Source organism: Nannobrachium achirus (assembly GCF_963921795.1).
Source record: "Nannobrachium achirus genome assembly, chromosome: 22".
Classification (NCBI taxonomy): domain Eukaryota; kingdom Metazoa; phylum Chordata; class Actinopteri; order Myctophiformes; family Myctophidae; genus Nannobrachium; species Nannobrachium achirus.
The window spans coordinates 19263772-19282458 of NC_137829.1; the positions used below are offsets into that span (position 1 = coordinate 19263772).

Sequence of the window (18687 nt, forward strand, 5' to 3'; positions counted from 1 at the left end):
GAGTCAGAATATGGCAACGAACAGTGCATACATAAGACAACAAGTGCCTATTAGGGCTAGTAGATCTGGCTTAAAGGATAACTTGGCTACTTTGTGGTTATTTAAGTGATTAAAATACTAATACATATTATACATGCTTCCAAAAGTGTTTCCTATTTTTACATTAAATGTGAGAGTTAGTGTTATTTATTGTTTGTAGTATAGTAGTATAATGGGACATCATCTTGGGAGGGACGCCATCTTGCATTTGGCATTAATGATTAACTGGTGTTAATTTCACTGATTCATTCACATTCCTTGAACCCCAAAACCTTGGGTTAAACACCAAAACCACCTTTCTAGGTTGCATAATAATTAAGATATAGCCATTTTAAGCTCCTGGCAGCCATCCTGGGTGCCATCTTGAAAATGATGCCTTTATGGTAAATATATTTTCCTGATTTTTGGGTTCTCAAGCATACCTAAAGGTAAAATTGAAACACTTTTGTATCAATGTTTAGGGAGGTTTAATGCTATTCTTTCATATAGGCCTATTGACCTGTATTTCTCATAAAAAGTGCCCGTTTAAGATAAGGCTGAAGATTACCACCTCAGAATGAAATACTGTTGGTAAATTATACATTTCCTGAATCCTTAGGGTCATGTCTGTATTCTAGTTGTTGTGTTTTGTGTCTCTGATGTTTCTTGATGCCACAGAAATAAAAGAAAATATATGGTTTAGGCGGAAATAGTTATTTTTATGTATTTATTAAAGGTTTGAAGAGCTCCAGTGACCACTGTACTTATCATACATATTCACAAAAGGGCTTGAATGAAAGCTCAAGGTGTCCCCTTAAAAATGATACCAACCATATAATATAAAACATTACAATATGTCCTGAACATAAGCTAATAGAAATATATGTACCTGTGTCTAAAATGCAATTTTTCAAAGGGGGGTGGTAACTTTAGCAGCTGATAACACCACTTAAGCTACCTGTCTGCAAGGTCTATCATATCAAAACTTAATCTAGAGATGTATAGGAATACAAAAATCACAACTAGAATTTGCCCACCCAGGTGGTACCGATATGTCAAATGTTCAGTCTTAGCCTAAGGACTAAATATAAACTTGTCCAAGTGTCGGCTGGCTTCAGAAATATACACAGCAAGTGAATGATCTAACCACAATTCATGCTTATTTGGTGTTAATGTCGGACCGTGTGTGTGTTAGTGTGTGTGTGTCCTGTCGCCCATAGGAATGGTATATGTGTTTATGTGCTCATTACACTCTGTAATGTGAGCGAGCCATTACCATGTTTCACCATGATAGAGAACACCAGTGCTCAAAAACATGTGCTCTCAAAAAGGGTTACTGTACCTACAGAGACCAAAGCATTAATACAGTATCTGTCTGTGGAAATGGGACACAAGCAACTCGTCCCTGTCTGCCGGAAACCTCATATGTCAAAAACTGTAAACTTTTCAGGATAAAAAGGAAAAAAGCTAAAGTAGGGTGACCATATTCTGAAAATCCAAAAAGAGGACACTCTACCCGGCATATATATATATATATATATATATATATATATATATATATATATATATATATATATAAATATATATATATATATTTTTTTTTTTCCCAAAATAATTTATATTACTAGTTTACAGCTCAATTATGTTATTGTCTCCACCAGCCGAAGGCTGAGGGAGAGTATGTTTTCCCCTCCGTCCGTCCGTCCGTCCGTCCGTGCGTCCGTCCGTCCGTGCGTGCGTCCGTGCGTCCTCGCAGTTTGTGAGCAGCTAATCTCAGTCACCGTTGGCCCGATCGCTGCCAAACTGAGCACACACACTCCCTGGATGCCAATCTAGAACCTCTGCCCCACATTTTTCAAATCAGCCTCATGGTGGCGCTATAACAGGCCGATTTGTGTGGCCTGGTTGTTACCAGCTAATCTCCGGCGCCGTTGGCCCGATCGCTGCCAAACTGAGCACACACACTCCCTGGATGCTAATTCAGAACCTCTGCCCCACATTTTTTAAATCAGCCTCATGGTGGCGCTATAACAGGCCGATTTGTGTGGCCTGGTGGAGACCTGTGCTCGGAAGAGCACTGCTTCTAGTTAGTTATGTATTCATTTTTTAGGGGGTTCCAATTGGACCCTTTACAAATCTATTAATAGGCTAGAGAGATCCACTGATAAAGTATGCCTTTTGACTCCTGTATGAAGTGAACGTTCAACTTTGTAACTAAATAAAAGAGAGGTAGCCCATTATTCCGCCATTCTGCTTTACAATGTTGTATAAAAGATTCTGTCAATTTAGTTAGCGGAAGAGCTCTCACCTCGCACAGACTGTCTTGTAGGCTACTTTGCAGTGTTGATATGGGCTTGAAGCAGAAGAACTTTTATTTGTAAATGCCTAAATAGACACAGAAGAGTACCAGCTTTGCTGACAGAACGCTCTGCTTCTCATTGTTGGTCACTGGCACTTTTTGTGCATTTCATCAGTGAAACAGCATTAATTGCGTTTGCAGTTGGTTCGTTTGGCTTGAGCAGCGCGAGCTGCTGCCGAGCTCTGCTCTGCCTCTGATCTGCCTCTGATCTGAAAGCGAGACAGGCTGAGGGAGGGAGGGATCACAGCGCAGGCAGAGAGTAGTATGAATAATACACGTTCCGGGGTTAGGGGTGGAACCCCGCCTCTCACAGTGTGTTTTCAAACGAACCATTGAACGTGCATTGTAAATGCCCGTGCTTTAACTTTGATATGCGCGAAACCCCGGACATTTGAAGGAATTTATAAAACCCTCCCGGACAGGCCGGACAGCCCCCTAAAAGAGGACATGTCCGGGCAAAAGAGGATGTATGGTCACCCTAGCTAAAGTAGCAGATGGACAAGTTCGAAACGTGTGTTCCCTGGACTTTATTGAGACCGTAGGACATCTGCTGATGCTGGTTTAGCAAATCTATGCAACGTGCAAAGTGCTTTTAGATTTGAATCTGAATCTGTTTTTTTTTTTTTTCACACAAAAGTTGTGGATTGCGTCTTTTAAATCTTCTTGTCTCTGTCAGGTGATGCACATCCGTAAGCTGCTAGCCAAAATGGACCGCCCCAACGGACTGTATCCAAACTACCTGAACCCTCGCACCGGCCGCTGGGGACAACGTGAGTATTTCTCTTTGGCAGTGACGTCCATACGGATTGTGAAGAAAGGATGATGTGTTTTCATTGAATGAAAGCCTTTCATGTATGAAGTATAAGCAGACACCACCTAGAGATAGATAAACATTATATACCAGTATGCGGACAAAAGAAAGTTGATCATCAGTGTAAAACACCAGGTTCATCAGCAGCCGCTGTTTCAATATTTCTCTTTCCACGATAAGTCGTCTTCTTTCACTTTTTCCGTATAGCAGAGCGATGTGTTGTGAGCTTGTCAATCTGCTATTCTCTGTGAAAGCCTTCTCCGCAATATTCAACGAGAATGTTGGGTGTTTAAGATGTGCTATTTATTTGATGTAGAGGGGAACCTAACATAGACCCCTGGGGGACCCCGGTCAACTAAAGAGGAGGGTTTAATTGGGTTTAATTGGTTAAGTCTTTATATGATAGAGATAGTTTGAAAGAGACGAGAGAGAGAGAGAGAGAGAGGGAGAGAGGGAGCGCGAGAGCGAGCAGGGGAATGACACACAGCAAATCGTTGCTGTCAATCATGTTTTTTCCCCCCTGTGAATGAATGCCCCACTTCACCAACAGTGTTGCACAAAAATACTGAAAATAGCAGATCAGTGAGCTTTTGTTATATTAACTATTTGTTTTTGAAATAATCTTAAAAAGGGTAATTTTGGACATACAAGGCTTCAACACAACGGCAACGAAATGGTCCACTCGGGCTAGGAATCGAACCGGGATCTTGCGGATCAGGGATCAAGGATCAAGACCACTTGGTCATTGTGACCACTTGGCCATCACAACACCCCGTTGAGCTTGGAGATGATCTGCTTTTGCTACTTTGAATCCGGTTTTGGGTTTCCACCCGACAGACGAATTCTGCTCGGCCATAATATATAGCACAAATATAGCACAAAACAGATGCAACGTGGCTTTCAGTCAGTCGTGACGCAGAAGAACGGTTTCAGTAATGTTTTTTTGTTTTTAAAATGTGTTAAAAGTTAAAGCTCTTTTTTCTGATTGCAATGAGTGAACAACAGTTCTTCAGTAAACAGAACATTTTCGGGTTTTCAGGATACAGTACTGAAGGGTTACCCAATGGGCGGCCTGCGGGCCATTTGCGGCCCGCAGGTGGCTACTGTCTGGCCCCCACCAACCCCAGTTAGAAGAAGAAAAATAAAATATATATATATGAATTATTTGGCTCTTTAGAGCACACATGGCCTTTAGCATGAACTACAATATGGTGGTAATAGAATAATAGAGTCTTAACTAACTCGTTAATTTCCTGGGTGAAAAGCTGCCACTGAATGCTGCCAGACTTTTTTTCTTCTTCTTTTTTTATTATGCTTAATTTCTGAAATTGAGTCGGATAGATTTATCTCTGTTTTCACTATCCGTTGGTTCAGGCTGCGGTAATGAAAAGCCCACGATAACAATCTTGTGTGGGTGTTTTTTAAATTGAATTGTTCTCCTTTTTATTTTTCCTATTCATCCAGGGCCTTTTTCAGCCTGTATTAAGACGTCACTGTATTACATCTGTATTGCAGAAACACACCAAGTAAAATAAGTGGATACAGCAGACGGCACACACACACACCCCTCTGTGTGAGAATATAGTTGGGATGCACAACTCCTTGATGTAGCAGCATTAGACATCCACATATAAATGCAAATTTCCAAGTCTGTGGGGCGATAAGGGATTCAGTTCTATTCTCGTGGCTCAGGATGTATTATAGAGCAGTCAGTCAGCCTGGGAGTGCAGGAAGGTTCCCAGTTCGATCGCAGCCTGTCCTGTCCTGGTATCGCGTCAGTCGTCCTTGAGCAAAACACTCTCCAGCCCCAACAGCTCCCTGGACGCTGCTTAGTGGCCGCTGTGCCCACCGCTGCTAATAAGTTAGGATGGCTTAAATGCAAGAGGACATATGCAAATGTGCCTGGCGAATACATCTCCCTTTGCCCCTGTTGTGTTGTGTTCTATTCTGCATACCCTCTGGCTTTCACTTCCATTTTTCCAAGTACGTAAATGGCACACAATGGCGGTCGCGGACAGCTAGGGGTGGGCGATATGGAAAAATACATTATCACAATATTTTTCCAAGCTGTATCATGATACATGATCTTATCGCGATTCTTCTTCATATTGCTTTTTATGGTTATTTTTCAAGTTACTTGACAGTACAACCATCTACAAGGTAACAAAAACTAAAGGAAAAAGGAGTAACAGACCATTTATACCAGTGGTTCTCAAAGTGGGGTCCAGGGACTCTCTGGGTTCCTTTTGGGAGCTCTAAATTTGACCCTTAAAAGAATGTAACTCTGACAGTTTACAAATGTATATACTGTCAGAGTTAAGGAGAGACCTTGACATTGTAAAGTTTGAGAGCTACTGATTTAGACCAACAAAGGTTTAAATGCATTCTGCAATGAAACTCTGTATTAACAATTCAACAGGATTTTTTATAAGGCTCCCTCATTATACCACGATATATACGATCTCTCTGAAAATGAATATCGTGGAGACATTGTATCGTCTCAGTGATATTTATCACCATATTGCCCACCCCTACGGACAGCGTCGCCAGCTTTTGAGAGTAATAGGCAACCGTGTCTACTGTAGGAAAACGAACCCAAAAGAAGTGACTACTTAAGGCCACATGAGCACTTTAAACATATATATACTGTATACATCGGGTATTTGAAAAAAAAAGGCCATCTGAAATAGAATGAGGAATATTTGGAAGAGTTTTTAAACATTCAAATATCACAAACATTTTCAGATGGGGGTTAGGGATCAAATACATTAATTTGGGGGTCCATGACATGAAAATATTTGAGAGCCACTGGTATTAAATAATAATTAAACTAGAAACAGTGCTCTTCCGAGCACAGGTCTTCACCAGGGCAGGCATCCTGGTGCACAATAATAGGCCAATGTGAAAAGGGTGGCATGTGTTCTTCGCCAATCTTAGGCCTTTCACGGCAATCGGACGCTGCATGCATGATTTGAGGCATTGTGTTCCAAAAATGTGTTTAGCAAAAGTCTACCTGCTGGTGGCGCAATATGCCACCAATGTGAAAAGGGTGGCATTTGTTCCTTGACCTAGTGGGAATATGTGTGGCAAATTTCACGGTAATCGCAAGCTGCGTTGATGATTTGTGGCATTTAATTAAAAAAACAGAGCAATCCTGCAAACTTTGGAAGCCAATATTAGCCAATTAGGATGGAATATGAAATATCGGACAGATCAGTCTTGAAAAAATGCAACCCACAACTTCCAATATTTACAAGTAACTTTAAAGAAAAAAGCTCATAATAAACGGTCATGGCAAGCTGGCCCTGGTTATGTTCTACAGTACAGTACATACCCTCTAGCTTTCTCTTCCATGGAGTAAATGGAGTGACGGCAGTCATGGATGGACTGTTGGATGAATACGTATGTTTGGGTAGATGGATGGAGGGATGAATTAACGACTGGACGGGTTGCTTGGCACTAGGATGGATGCACTTGTAAAATCGCTTAGACTTTGGGTAGCGACTGGAGAGTGGGACGGACGGACGGACGGACGGACGGACGGACGGAGGGCTTGATTGATGGATGGATAAGGAGATGGAACGGATGGGTGCTTACAGCTGCCCAGTTGGCTAGACTAGGCCGGGGTGGGTGATGAATGATGTTTAGTGCATGTTTTAGCATTTCTTTGTCTGCGCATGTGTGTGTGCACAATGGATATAAAGTGTGTGTGTGTGTGTGTGTGTGTGTGTGTGTGTGTGTGTGTGTGTGTGTGTGTGTGTGTGTGTGTGTGTGTGTGTGTGTGTGTGTGTGTGTGTGTGTGTGTGTGTGTGTGTGTGTGTGTGTGTGTGTGTGATGTCTATGCAGGCTTCTTAATACAGTCAATAATTGGAGACAGTGTTGGTTCCTTCACCTCTTGTCCTTTACTTACTCCTTAATTACTAGGAGACAACTTCACTTTAATTACTACTGCTCTCCAGCCACTGTTATTACACCATGCAGGAGACAGACAGACAGACAGACTGACGAGTGCACAGAAAAATCCTCAGTGTTAATTCACTTTCAAACAAACGAAATGACACGTAAGGGCCTACGTCTGTGTGAGGGCCCGTGTACACAACGCCGTTTCCACGAGAAAACTGCAAATTAAGACGACAACCGCATTTTCGAGGGTTGGAAACGTAAAAAGGAAAACCTCTTCCCAGTAGTGAAAATCGCTCCTCCTTGAGTTTCCATCTAAACGGGCAAGTTACAGGGAATCTGCAAAATCTGTGTCATGGCTCACGCTGAAAAGGCGACAGCCGTGGAGCCTGCACGCTGCCATGGTGATATATGTGATAGGAAGTAGACCGGACATGCGTCACACACTGCCAGATAGTGCGTCACCGCCACCTAGCGACATGGCATGCACACTACATCGTCTTAATTATTGTTGCGTCTCCGTCTGAACGCTGGATTAAATGTGACCCAGACTTGAACCCCCTGAATTTACCTTGCTCCACTAAATATATAAATCAAATTTTTTTTTTTTATAATCACATTTTTATTGAGTTTTCACATAAATGTGTGACAGAGAAGAAATATTTTGTACAAACTGCAATAAAACAAATTAAAGACATGCCAAACGGAAACAAGAACAAAAAAAACGAACCGCACAATCCAAAGTTCATAAAGTTATCCATACTTATCAATACACATAGTCAATTATTCAGAATGGTAACATCTCCACACAAGGGGCACACTAAAAGGTGAATTGTAGGAGTACAGCTGGGGCATGGTGTAAAATCAGTAGCTAGATCCTTGGGCAAATAATATATGATGCAGGAGGGTGTTTTAACCAATAAAAACTATGTCACATTACCATTGCAATTTCTTTTGGGTTGGGCCTTTTTTTGGCTTAGATTGACTGGCCTAATTAGCCACACAGACAGTACATACGCTGTGAGTGTTTACCCAGAGTGGTGTTGTTCACCACAGCATACATCCACATGGAGCTGCAAGCACCCCACTTAGCTCTGTTAGAACACTATTTAGTAGAACTGCTGGGGACTGGAGCAGGCAGCACCACTCTAAACACGTTTTATATCGTGTGTGTGTGTGTGTGTGTGTGTGTGTGTGTGTGTGTGTGTGTGTGTGTGTGTGTGTGTGTGTGTGTGTGTGTGTGTGTGTGTGTGTGTGTGTGTGTGTGTGTGTGTGTGTGTGTGTGTGTGCGCGCGCATGAGAGAGGAAGGGGTGGGAAAGTTTGCAGGCAGGTGTGTGTTGCTCTCATAGCGTGCCTTTGAAGGAAATGGTTGTTTAATGTGTGTGGATTATGCACGTCTGTTTGTGCGGATGAGGGAGTAAGACTGCGTGAGAAATTGAGCAGTATGTATGGGAGCATGCATAATAATCACCAATTTCATACAGTGCTTATCTGGGTACTGGCTTTGCAAGCAAAACAAATAACTTTATTAAAGAGAAAAAGAGTAAAACATTAAATAGAGATAGAATTAGAGGCTACACTAGAGGAAACTGTAAGAGAGAGAGTAATAGGCTCTATGCATGCAGTGCACAGCATCCATATTGGAAAGAAATTACTTCCTTCAGTTCTTACCAATTATATTAAGAAGGTTTCTGCCCGTCAGCAGCACTGATATAGGAAATGTATGGAGGCCCATTTCCTCTAGTGCTGAATTATTCCTTGTCCCCTTTTATGGGCATATCGGTTGGATTGGCGGTTCTACTGAAAAATTTTGTTTTGTACAACTGTACATCATGCAAGTACAGTATCGGCAGGGGAAGTAGCTAAGAACGTAGGCAAAGATCTGAGCTATCTACGTGCGAAAGTTGGAGTCTGTAGAACCAACCATGTGCTGTGAGACCATGTCCATGCAACTCGGGGCCCATCGGCCTCGGCTTCAATTAGTATTTGGGATGGGATGGGATTAAAGCTCTGTTCTGTTTAGTGTACCACAGTGCATCTAAAACTTTTTGATTTCAAGGACCCCATACACCCTAAAGCAGGGGTTTTCAAACTTTTTTGACTCAGGGCACCCCTGTAAATAACTTTTTCATCCACGGCACCCCTGAATTACACTTTTAATTTTTAGAATCTTACATAAGCGACGCAAATATCTACATCTTTCCAGCTGAGATACGGTAGGCTATGTCACGGAGAAATATCCGTTTCCATCAGAACTGACTGAAAATAACTTTATACTTGACGTTTAACCACTTGAGACCCTGCATCTCTATTCTGGGGGGAAGGTTCACCAAAAATAGCCGATCTACAGGCTCACAACGTGTCACGTTGTGCTGCGTTGTGAGCTTGTAGATCTGCTATTTTTGGTGAAATGTTGGCCATAGATGGAAAAATAACTGATCTACAGTGCAAATCAGGTCTCCACATAGTTAAGTGATATTGATGTAGTGATATTGCTGAATTCCAAATATCATCAAATTATTCTGAGGCACCCCTGGACTGGCATCACGGCACCCCAGGGTGCCCCGTCACCCACTTTGAAAACCCCTGCCCTAAGGTGCCATTTGGAACCCTCTCAAGGAACCAGGAGGGTCCCTGGACCCCACTTTGAGACCCATCGGCGTGCATGCACAATATCAGCACCCTGACTTGGAATTCATTATCATCACTGTTAACACCCGTGAAGGAAGTATAGAAGAGGCCCAGTATTTTTGGCCGGCGAACACCACCTTACCGCGTATAAACAGTCCAGAGAGCGTAGGGGTGTGTGGTGGAGTCGTTAAGGAGGACTAATGAGAAGAGAAGCTGAACTCTAAATGAGAACCTGCTGTGAGTGACAACCTTATTACCGCTGCTGCTGCACTCTCACACTGCCTATAGCTTCACCCCGCCTCCGCATATCTATACGCACACATGCACACGCACGCACACATGCACACACACGCACCTACATACGCACTGCCCTGGGGTGGCTGATGCCGCAGTGTATGCCTCATTCATACTTGGTCCCACACCGTAGTCGCTTGCCGGCGTGAACAGATCTTCAAGCTCGATGTCAGACTGAACGGATCAGCTCTGAACGAATCTATGAATTGAGCTGTAGTCTCTGCCAGGAGGGTTGACAACACAACACATTAATAGTCTGAATTAATACAAAGTTGCAGTGTGTTTTGAGCGTAGTGTGTCTGTGGGTTTTATGAATATTCTACCAATGGAAAGTATTAACAATAGCTGATGACTAAATAACTAGTAAGACGCCTCAGGGCGACGCCAATTCTTGGCCATCTGGCCAGTGATGTATATCGGACCAGTTACCCATATATGGAGACCCCTGGTACCCATATATGGAGATCCATATACTGTATATGGAGATATTCTGTCAAATACGTATATACAAATACGTATTGTAAATGCGTATAAACGTATTGACAAGAGCCTGTAACTAAATAATAACTACATTGGATCCATTGGAACACAGTTTTTTTCTTTTCTTTTTTTTCACAAAAAAGTATGGGTTTTGGACAGACACGGTTTCTGCCTGACCACAATGTAATGCTTTACTAGAGCAGTGGTTCTCAACCTGTGGGTCGGGAGATTGCAACATTAAAAACAAACCAACATAACATATGCACATTTCTAAAGTGTCAATTTAAGGACTTTTTAATACCTCTAAAATGACAAATTAAACATTGGCCAAATTGTCAAATATTAGAGGCAGAAATTGTGAAAATGGGGACTGCCCATAAGTCCGAATGTTCATTAGTCCGAAGGTTCATTAGTCCGAATTTAGTTAGGGTTACTGAGGTTAAGGTTAGGGTTAGAGTTAGGCATAGTATTCTTAACAAATTCGGACTAATGAACCTTCGGACTAATGAACCTTCGGACCAATGCCATGGCACTGTGAAAATAGCCAATAAAATAGCCGCGAGGTGTTGTGAGCATGTAGATCTGCTATTTTCACAATTAAACCGTGTCATACAAAATGTAATTCCTCAACTCCTTGTGCTCGTCAGGGTGGGGGGGGGGGGTCCCCCAGTTAAAATATGATTATTTTGGGGGTCGCGGACTGAAAAGGTTGAGAAAAAAAAATATGTTTTATGTCAAAAAACGTACAAAATTCCTTAAATTCGATAACAAATATCGCGATGCGTAACTTGTGAGCTCATGGATCTATTTTCACTACTTTGGGTCACGTGGAGACGTTGCTATTCTGTGTGCGATGAGAAGAAAACATAGTTTAATCATAGTTTAATTAAGATCTGCTACTGTAGTGCTGTGGGCTGGGAGATCTGCTGCTGCTCTCTTAAGACTGTCAGACAGAAGATATAGGCAAGGGAGACGGTCAAGGACAGTGTGTGTGTGTGTGTGTGTGGGGGGGGGGGCAGACAGGGTGGATGTAAAAATAGAGAAATGAAGCTACTGGAGGTTTCTCACACACATAGTGAGCATATCGGCTCTGTCGGGTGGAAACCTCATATTAGGGGTACAGCGATTAATCATAATCGAATCGATTCGATTATTAAATTAGTCGCCAACTAATTTAGTTATCGTATTCGACTCGGCAACTAATTGCTGGAATTTGTATTAATACCATGCAGGAATATTGGGTCAAGAACAAAAATATGCCTTGAATATTTATAGCCTGACAAATGTGTAGCTATTCTTTAATCAAATGAATGCTGTCAGAAAAAGGTATTTATTTAGTTTATTTGTCTTTTATTAGCAACCTGATCGGCAGCTGAGCAAACTGTAATAAATCATGTATTTTTTAATGAATTATTAATCTTTAATGTCTTTTTCGTTAGTTAGAACAGTGTCTAAAAGAACCTTGATTATGAATTATGAAAATAATCGTTAGTTGCAGCCCTGTCCAAAAACGTTTTCAGAGCTTGTAGATCTGCTACTTTTGTGTGACGCTGTGGTGTGACCAAGCAAGGTGTTAATTTACAGAGGGGGAAAAACAACTAATAGTTATAATCTGGAGATAAGAGGTTTGTGCCGGACAGCAGCACAGCAGCTCCCAGTCACACTCCCTGTGGTGTCAGAGTTAACTGGATCTGAAATGCTTCGTGTTTAGCTCTCTCTCATGGTCGTTCTGAATGGTCCCTCTCTCTGTCTCTCTCTGTCTCTCTGTCTCTCTGTCTGTGTCTGTCTGTGTCTGTCTCTCTCTCTCTGTCATTCTCTTTCTCTGTCATTGTTTTTTTCTTCCCTGTCTCACTCTCACTCCATCTTAATGTCTCTTGAGCCAAGCTTAATTGAACTCACACACACACACACGCACGCACACACACACACACACACACACACACACACACACACACACACACACACACACACACGTCCGTCCACACACTGCCCTAGATCTCTTCTCTCCCAAAGGTTATTTGTGAAGGCTCTTCCCCCCCCCCCCCCCTCTCTCTCTGTCTCTCTCTCTCTCTGTCTCTCTCTACCCTCTCTCTCTCTCTGTCTGTCTGTCTCTCTCTCTCTCCCTCTCTCTCTCTCTCCCCTCTCTCCCCTCTCTCCCTCCCTCTCCATGAAGAATGATGAATAATTCACGGTGCTCATCTCTCTGGCTGTGTGTATAGCTAAGGGCATGTCAATCCCACGCAGCTGTTAGCATTGGAAACGTCTCTTCCAGTTGGAGTCTCAGAGAGCCTCCTCCTTCTCATTTTGGATACAAAATTAAGCATCGTTTAAATCCCTAATTGTCCAGGATTTCATCTGCCACGTCAGCGACCATGTAGAGAGAGATGCCTGCAACAAAGCAGAAAGCCCACAACACTCCAATTTATATAAAGTATTTTCGGTGCACGGCTCAGAGAAACATGTGAGAATGAAGAAGTCGCCAGCACTCAAGGAATCTCCTTTTAAAAGCTTTTATTTACCTCACTGGACAGTGGAAAACGTACGCGTTTCCACCGTATAGGTCTTCGTCAGCGTTATAATGACAAAATGACAGGAAATGACGAATATATCCACCTCTTTCCGCGGGAGTTTACTGGAGATTATTTGGACCACACTTCCGGTTTAACAGCAGACATACAAGCTCACGTCGCGTCGCAGATGCAGCCCGCTGTGAGCTTGTAAATCACACTCGGCTGCGGCGCCGGAAGCTCGGTACAACGTCTGCGCAATGCACTATGGGGCGTTGGAAAGCCGTGGATAGGATGTGCCACAATCAAAGTAACTCAGACCAGCTGTCCAAAACTGTAATCAATAGGAAACTGTGACGTAATACTGTACATCTGCTTCACATACCAAGACAACAAGTCATGTAAATAGTACACAAAATATATACACAATATTTACAATATTTTAAGGTCACACAGAGAAAACTCTTAATGACAGGACGACACTAGACAGTATATTGTATCTGAAAGGTTTGTACACCCAACAGTACTATGGCTTACAATGAACAATGCCAAAAACTAAAATTAATATTAAAAATAATGCACGAGCATCTAAATATTGTTAAATGCCCAACAATTTCATATTGTCAAATGACAGACAACAACGTATCAAATTTCACAAGAAGCAGCTCAATAGCAGCTCCTCGTTAAGACATCATGACCCACAGCATTGAAATGCCTGGCAACTGATGATTTTTCATCTTTTTTGCGAATAGAACTTTTATATTCTGAGAACCTCGTTTTGATTTCCCTAATCGTCTTACCCACATAACATAGTCCACACGGGCACTTCAAAAGGTATACAACATAATTCTGCCCTTAACTATTTTTTTTTACCAGAATGTGGATGTAAAAATGACTTGCTCTTAATCATAGCATTGCAGTGTATACAGTTCTGACAAGGGAAGTTGCCTGAGCACAGTGGCCAAAAAATGTTTAGGGGGATTATAGAGATCTGCTCTCAATACTTTGTCTGATATCCATGGAAACGGGTGAAAAAGTAGTTGCACAGACAATTCTATTATTTGCTACTCTGGATGAAGGTGGTTTGGGAGTTAACAAAGTTTTCCTGTCAAGTTCTCTTGCTCTCTGTAAAGCGTTACTCAAAATGTCTGCACTATAACCTTTTACTGCAAACCTAGAGCACAATTCAGCAGTCTGTTCTTCAAAAGCATTTTCTGAACTACAAAATCCAAAAAGCTGTTACGATCTGTTTCTTTCCTATACACTCTTGTGTCTAGTTTATCAGACTTTGTTACATGCTCACAACGCCTCGCAACGCGAGGCGTTGTGTGCATGTAAATAGCAGATCTACAAGCTCACAACGCCTCACATTGCGAGCTTGGCTATTTCCACTATCAATGTTATTTAAGGCCTAGTTGTCAAATATGTCATTTCTTTGTATATTTATGTTATGTGTCATATCTGCCATGTTCAAAGCCTAAAAGCCAAACAGAAATGTAATTGTCAACGACAAAAATACAATTAAATCGTTAATTGCAATTATTTGAGTGACAATTAATCGTCATGTAAAATGTCATGATCGTGACAGTAAATGTAACAGAGCCTCCACTATTTAGAATCACTGATAACACCTGTGAAGGAAGTATAAATGCACCATAGGATGAGGCCCAATTTCTTTCTAATATGGCTGCTGCGCATAGAGCCTATTCATTTATGTCTTCCGTTGCGCGTGTTTTCGGCACACAATACGGTCGTATGACGGGGGAAAATATTAATAAAATATAAAGCTTCAGATCAGACGAGATATGATTTGTTACTTTAAGCACAAGGGCAGAATAGAGCCTGGTGTGTTGTACTTCTGCTAGAGGAAATGGTACCAATCAATCATAACAAAACAAGGGATAAAGGTTGAAAGTCAAACTTCCAGAACTCTTACTCGAGCAGAGTTACACAGCTAGTATTGCATTGTTGCATTGATGTCTTCAGCATTATTTACCACACCGCAACAGGAAGAGAACGCCGTACACGTGGACTGAAGCTGTGTCTGAATAGCTCCTCTGGTGCGTCGTAACACAACAGCAAGCATCTGCTAAGCACCACTACTGCTATGCGCTATGCTAAGCTAATGAGCCACAGTCTGAGCATTAAATGGAACCCAATGGAGCTATAGTGCCGTTACCTTCAGCCATTTGCCTGGCTGGTAACTCTCAGAGTTGGCACTGCGCTCTGTGTTTAATGATCATCGTCGCCCCGTCCTGTACAGCCATAAAACATCTCTCCGCGGCACTGTTAGATTTTTATGCGCGTAGTGGCCGCTGTTTTCCATTGCGGGCTTGCGGTGAACGAGACACGTGTTAAAGCTTCTTCCACGTGGATACGTTGACAGAAACTAAGCGTGGCTGCCCTCTGGACATGGCCCAGTTTACTTCTGGTATCTGGGTAACATAGCTGGCTGACATTTTAGGAGACGGGAATTAGATTAGTCTATTCATTCATTCCAATGGGAGAAGTTCAAAGTAAACACAGCTTCTGAACCATTCTTTAGCTCCATGGTCTCTGAACTATATATTGGACCCAATTATCCCCACAAGCCACACAATCATCTGAACATTTTGACACTTGAATAGCTTTTTTTATGAGACACATACTGTATCTCTCTGTTCCAGCAACACACTCTCACGAGATCTAGCACCGGTAAACATGGGATGAGACGCTCCGCGAGATCTGCCGCCAGATGACGGCGCGCATTTAAAGAAAACCATTTTATATGGCATTTCTGTACCATTCTGCCTGTACCATATCCACCATCTTTCTACATTTACAGGATGTGATGCTAATGGCAATATGGTCCTTCTAACCTTTCCGCCGCGCCCTCAGCATTACATCACAGCGCTTGTCGGTTGTGTGGCATCAGATTCCCCCGTGTGCTCAAAACATTCATCATTTACCGCAACACAACAGCAAGCATCTGCTTAGCAGGTTATCCGGGTGTCTTTTCTTTCCCCCAGCGGCATTCTCAAGGGTATCAGAAGCTCAGGGTTCGGGTGTCATGCATGCAGTGACATATGCTGCCGTGTGCCACACATGCATGATGAGCTAACTGTGACTCCACCTGCATACTGATGTCTGCCCTCGGTGCAGGCTGCAGCATGCATGTTCAACACAAACAGATAACACACACCTTCTAAGGTTCTCTAGGCTTTGGACATGCAACTTAAGGCGTTCGTCTCGCATCCCCTCGCCTAGCTATACGCCTTAATGCACACGCAGGTCGGCACCAAATGAACCTCACCGCCATAGGATGCAATGGTTAAGTGGTCACTGCACTCACGTTTAAAAATGCATTCCATCAAACTTTCAGATGTCGTTTTTCTCCCAGTGTGGAGGAAGAATGTTTAAGGTTTTTTACTATGATCTCTTACACTTGAAGTATGTAATCCTTGATTTCTGTGCATTGTAAACAATAATAAAACGATTCAACACCTTCAAACCCCACCTCCATTCGCCGTCATCAACAGAAGGAGCGTTCCTCAGAGCTACTAGTCTTCTCGCCCAGCTGCAGTCTATGAAGCCTAATTTATGCTCCGTCCTGCGACGGTGTCACGCGCAGTCCTCCAAGCTCAGAACGGTTACGTTGGTGAGGCGATTTGAGCTTGTATATCAGCTACTCTCGACGCGCAATACCATTTCACAATAAAGTGTATATGTCTCGATAACAGTGCACACAGGAGGTTAAATGAACTGAAACCAGCGCTCTCCAAAACAAAAGTTTGGGGATCTGTTGGGAATTGTTTACATGACACAGTCACCTGTGCATTCAGTCTCAATGTTTGTAAACAAATAATTGGTCTGTAGCTAGTTCAGAAGCCAGGCTGAAGGTAGCCTGCACATTATCAATGCATTATGGAATATGAACAGACCTTGGGACGTGTGTAGCGTCTCTGTCGGGTGGAAACCCCACATGTCCAAAAAAGTAGCAGATCCACATGCTCCAAGCGTGTTTCAAGCATGTACATTGGCACAGGTTTGTGTGTGTGTGTTGCGTGCGTGCGCGCCTCCAGTCATGTATTCTGTGCAGCGTTGGGCTGAGTAATGAGTTGACGGAATAATATTCTCAGCGTTACTTACGACAGAATAAAGTTAGTTACTGTATAAAAGTTCAGGCAGTTTGTTTGGAGGAGTGGGGGCTGTCTGGAGGGGGCCATTGGGGAGTAAACAAAACTGAAATCACAATAACACCAAGCAACATGAGTATGGATGGTTTTGTTTTATGCCATACGTCTCTGCCAGGGAAAGCATGAATAATTCACTCTGCCATTCTCTCTCTCTCTCTCTCTCTCTCTCTCTCTCTCTCTCTCTCTCTCTCTTTCTTTCTTTCTCTCTCTCTCTCTCTTTCTCTCTCTCTCTCTCTTCACCCTCTCTCTCTCTCTCTCTCTCTCTCTCTCTCTCTCTCTCTCTCTCTCTCTCTCTCTCTCTCTCTCTCTCTCTCTCTCTCTCTCCTGTGCACACACACCCACTCTGTCTCTGTCATCTCTGGGGTTGGGGGTGGCAGTGGCTCAGGGATAGAGAAACCGCCATTAGAACACGGAGGGTTCCCAAAGGGTTCCCAGTTCGATTCTGGGCTCCCCCAGAGTCCTTGAGCAAGACTCTGAACCCCTAGTTGCTCCTGGTGAGCAGGTTGGTGCCTTGCATGGTTTCCTCTGCCATCTGTGTATGAATGGGTGAATGTAATGCACAATCTATGTAAAGCGCCTTGGATAAAGGCGCTATATAAATGCACCATTTACCATTTTATCTCTGTGTCTCTGCAGACCACACGTCGGTGGGAGGCCTCGGGGACAGCTTCTACGAGTACCTGCTGAAGGCGTGGCTCATGTCCGACAAGACCGACACGGAGGCGCGCAAGACCTACGATGACGCCATCGAGGTGCGTCATAAACAGTCACAATCAACTTGTATTGTCACATGACTGGTTCACAGGTGAGGTGGCACGGTGGCACAGTCAGTAGTGCTGTCGCCTCAGTTAGAAGGTCCTGGGTTCGATTCCCACCGGGGACGCTGTGGACGTTGGGGGTGTTCTCTCCTCTGTGTCATCAGTGCCTTTACCCTAGGTGGTTGTTGAAAGGGCCTTTCTGTGTGGAGTTTGCATGTTCTCCCCGTGTCTCCTAGGGTAGATACCCTCACAAAAAACATGCAGTAATCCTGGGCTCTATACTGTCTCCCCCTGGCCAGCCGAGGCACCTGATGGAAGGGAAAGGAACTGGTTGGAACAACGTGTTCCTTCCACACGCTATGTCCAACCGGGGAAACTCCCCCTGTCAGGTGAAAAGAAGCAACTTGAACTCCTCATGCATATAAGGAAGCATGAGGTCAGTCCGTTGTCTCCCCAGGTTGACAGAGGGAGTGTAGCGCCCAGATTACATTGGATACTTGACACTGGGTGAAAAATGGGTTACATAATCGTGGGATAAAAATGTAGGAAAAAATGTATATATACTGGTTTACAGGTGTAAACGTGTATTAACGTTCTCAGTCGCCAAGACTGATTTCATTCATTTGGATTCCATAGAAGCCAGCATGTCTTCTATGGAAGCATTGTTGCTAAAATAGACTAACTGCCAGCCCATCTGCAACGCATTGAGAGCTTGTAGATCGGCTATTTCCGGTTATTCATTAAAGATTAGAG

The 18687-nt window shown here is 43.1% G+C and overlaps 1 protein-coding gene across 3 annotated transcripts in view; it reads left to right on the plus strand.

Annotated features, from left to right (window-relative positions):
• The window catches only part of man1a2 (mannosidase, alpha, class 1A, member 2), a 182507-nt gene that overhangs the window by 149620 nt on the left and 14200 nt on the right, over window positions 1-18687 (plus strand). For all 3 annotated transcript variants that reach the window (XM_080753189.1, XM_080753188.1, XM_080753190.1), the window contains exons 10-11: window positions 3054-3147; window positions 17813-17928. In XM_080753189.1, the coding sequence (XP_080609315.1) occupies window positions 3054-3147; window positions 17813-17928 (210 nt within the window). The remainder of the gene's footprint in view (window positions 1-3053; window positions 3148-17812; window positions 17929-18687) is intronic.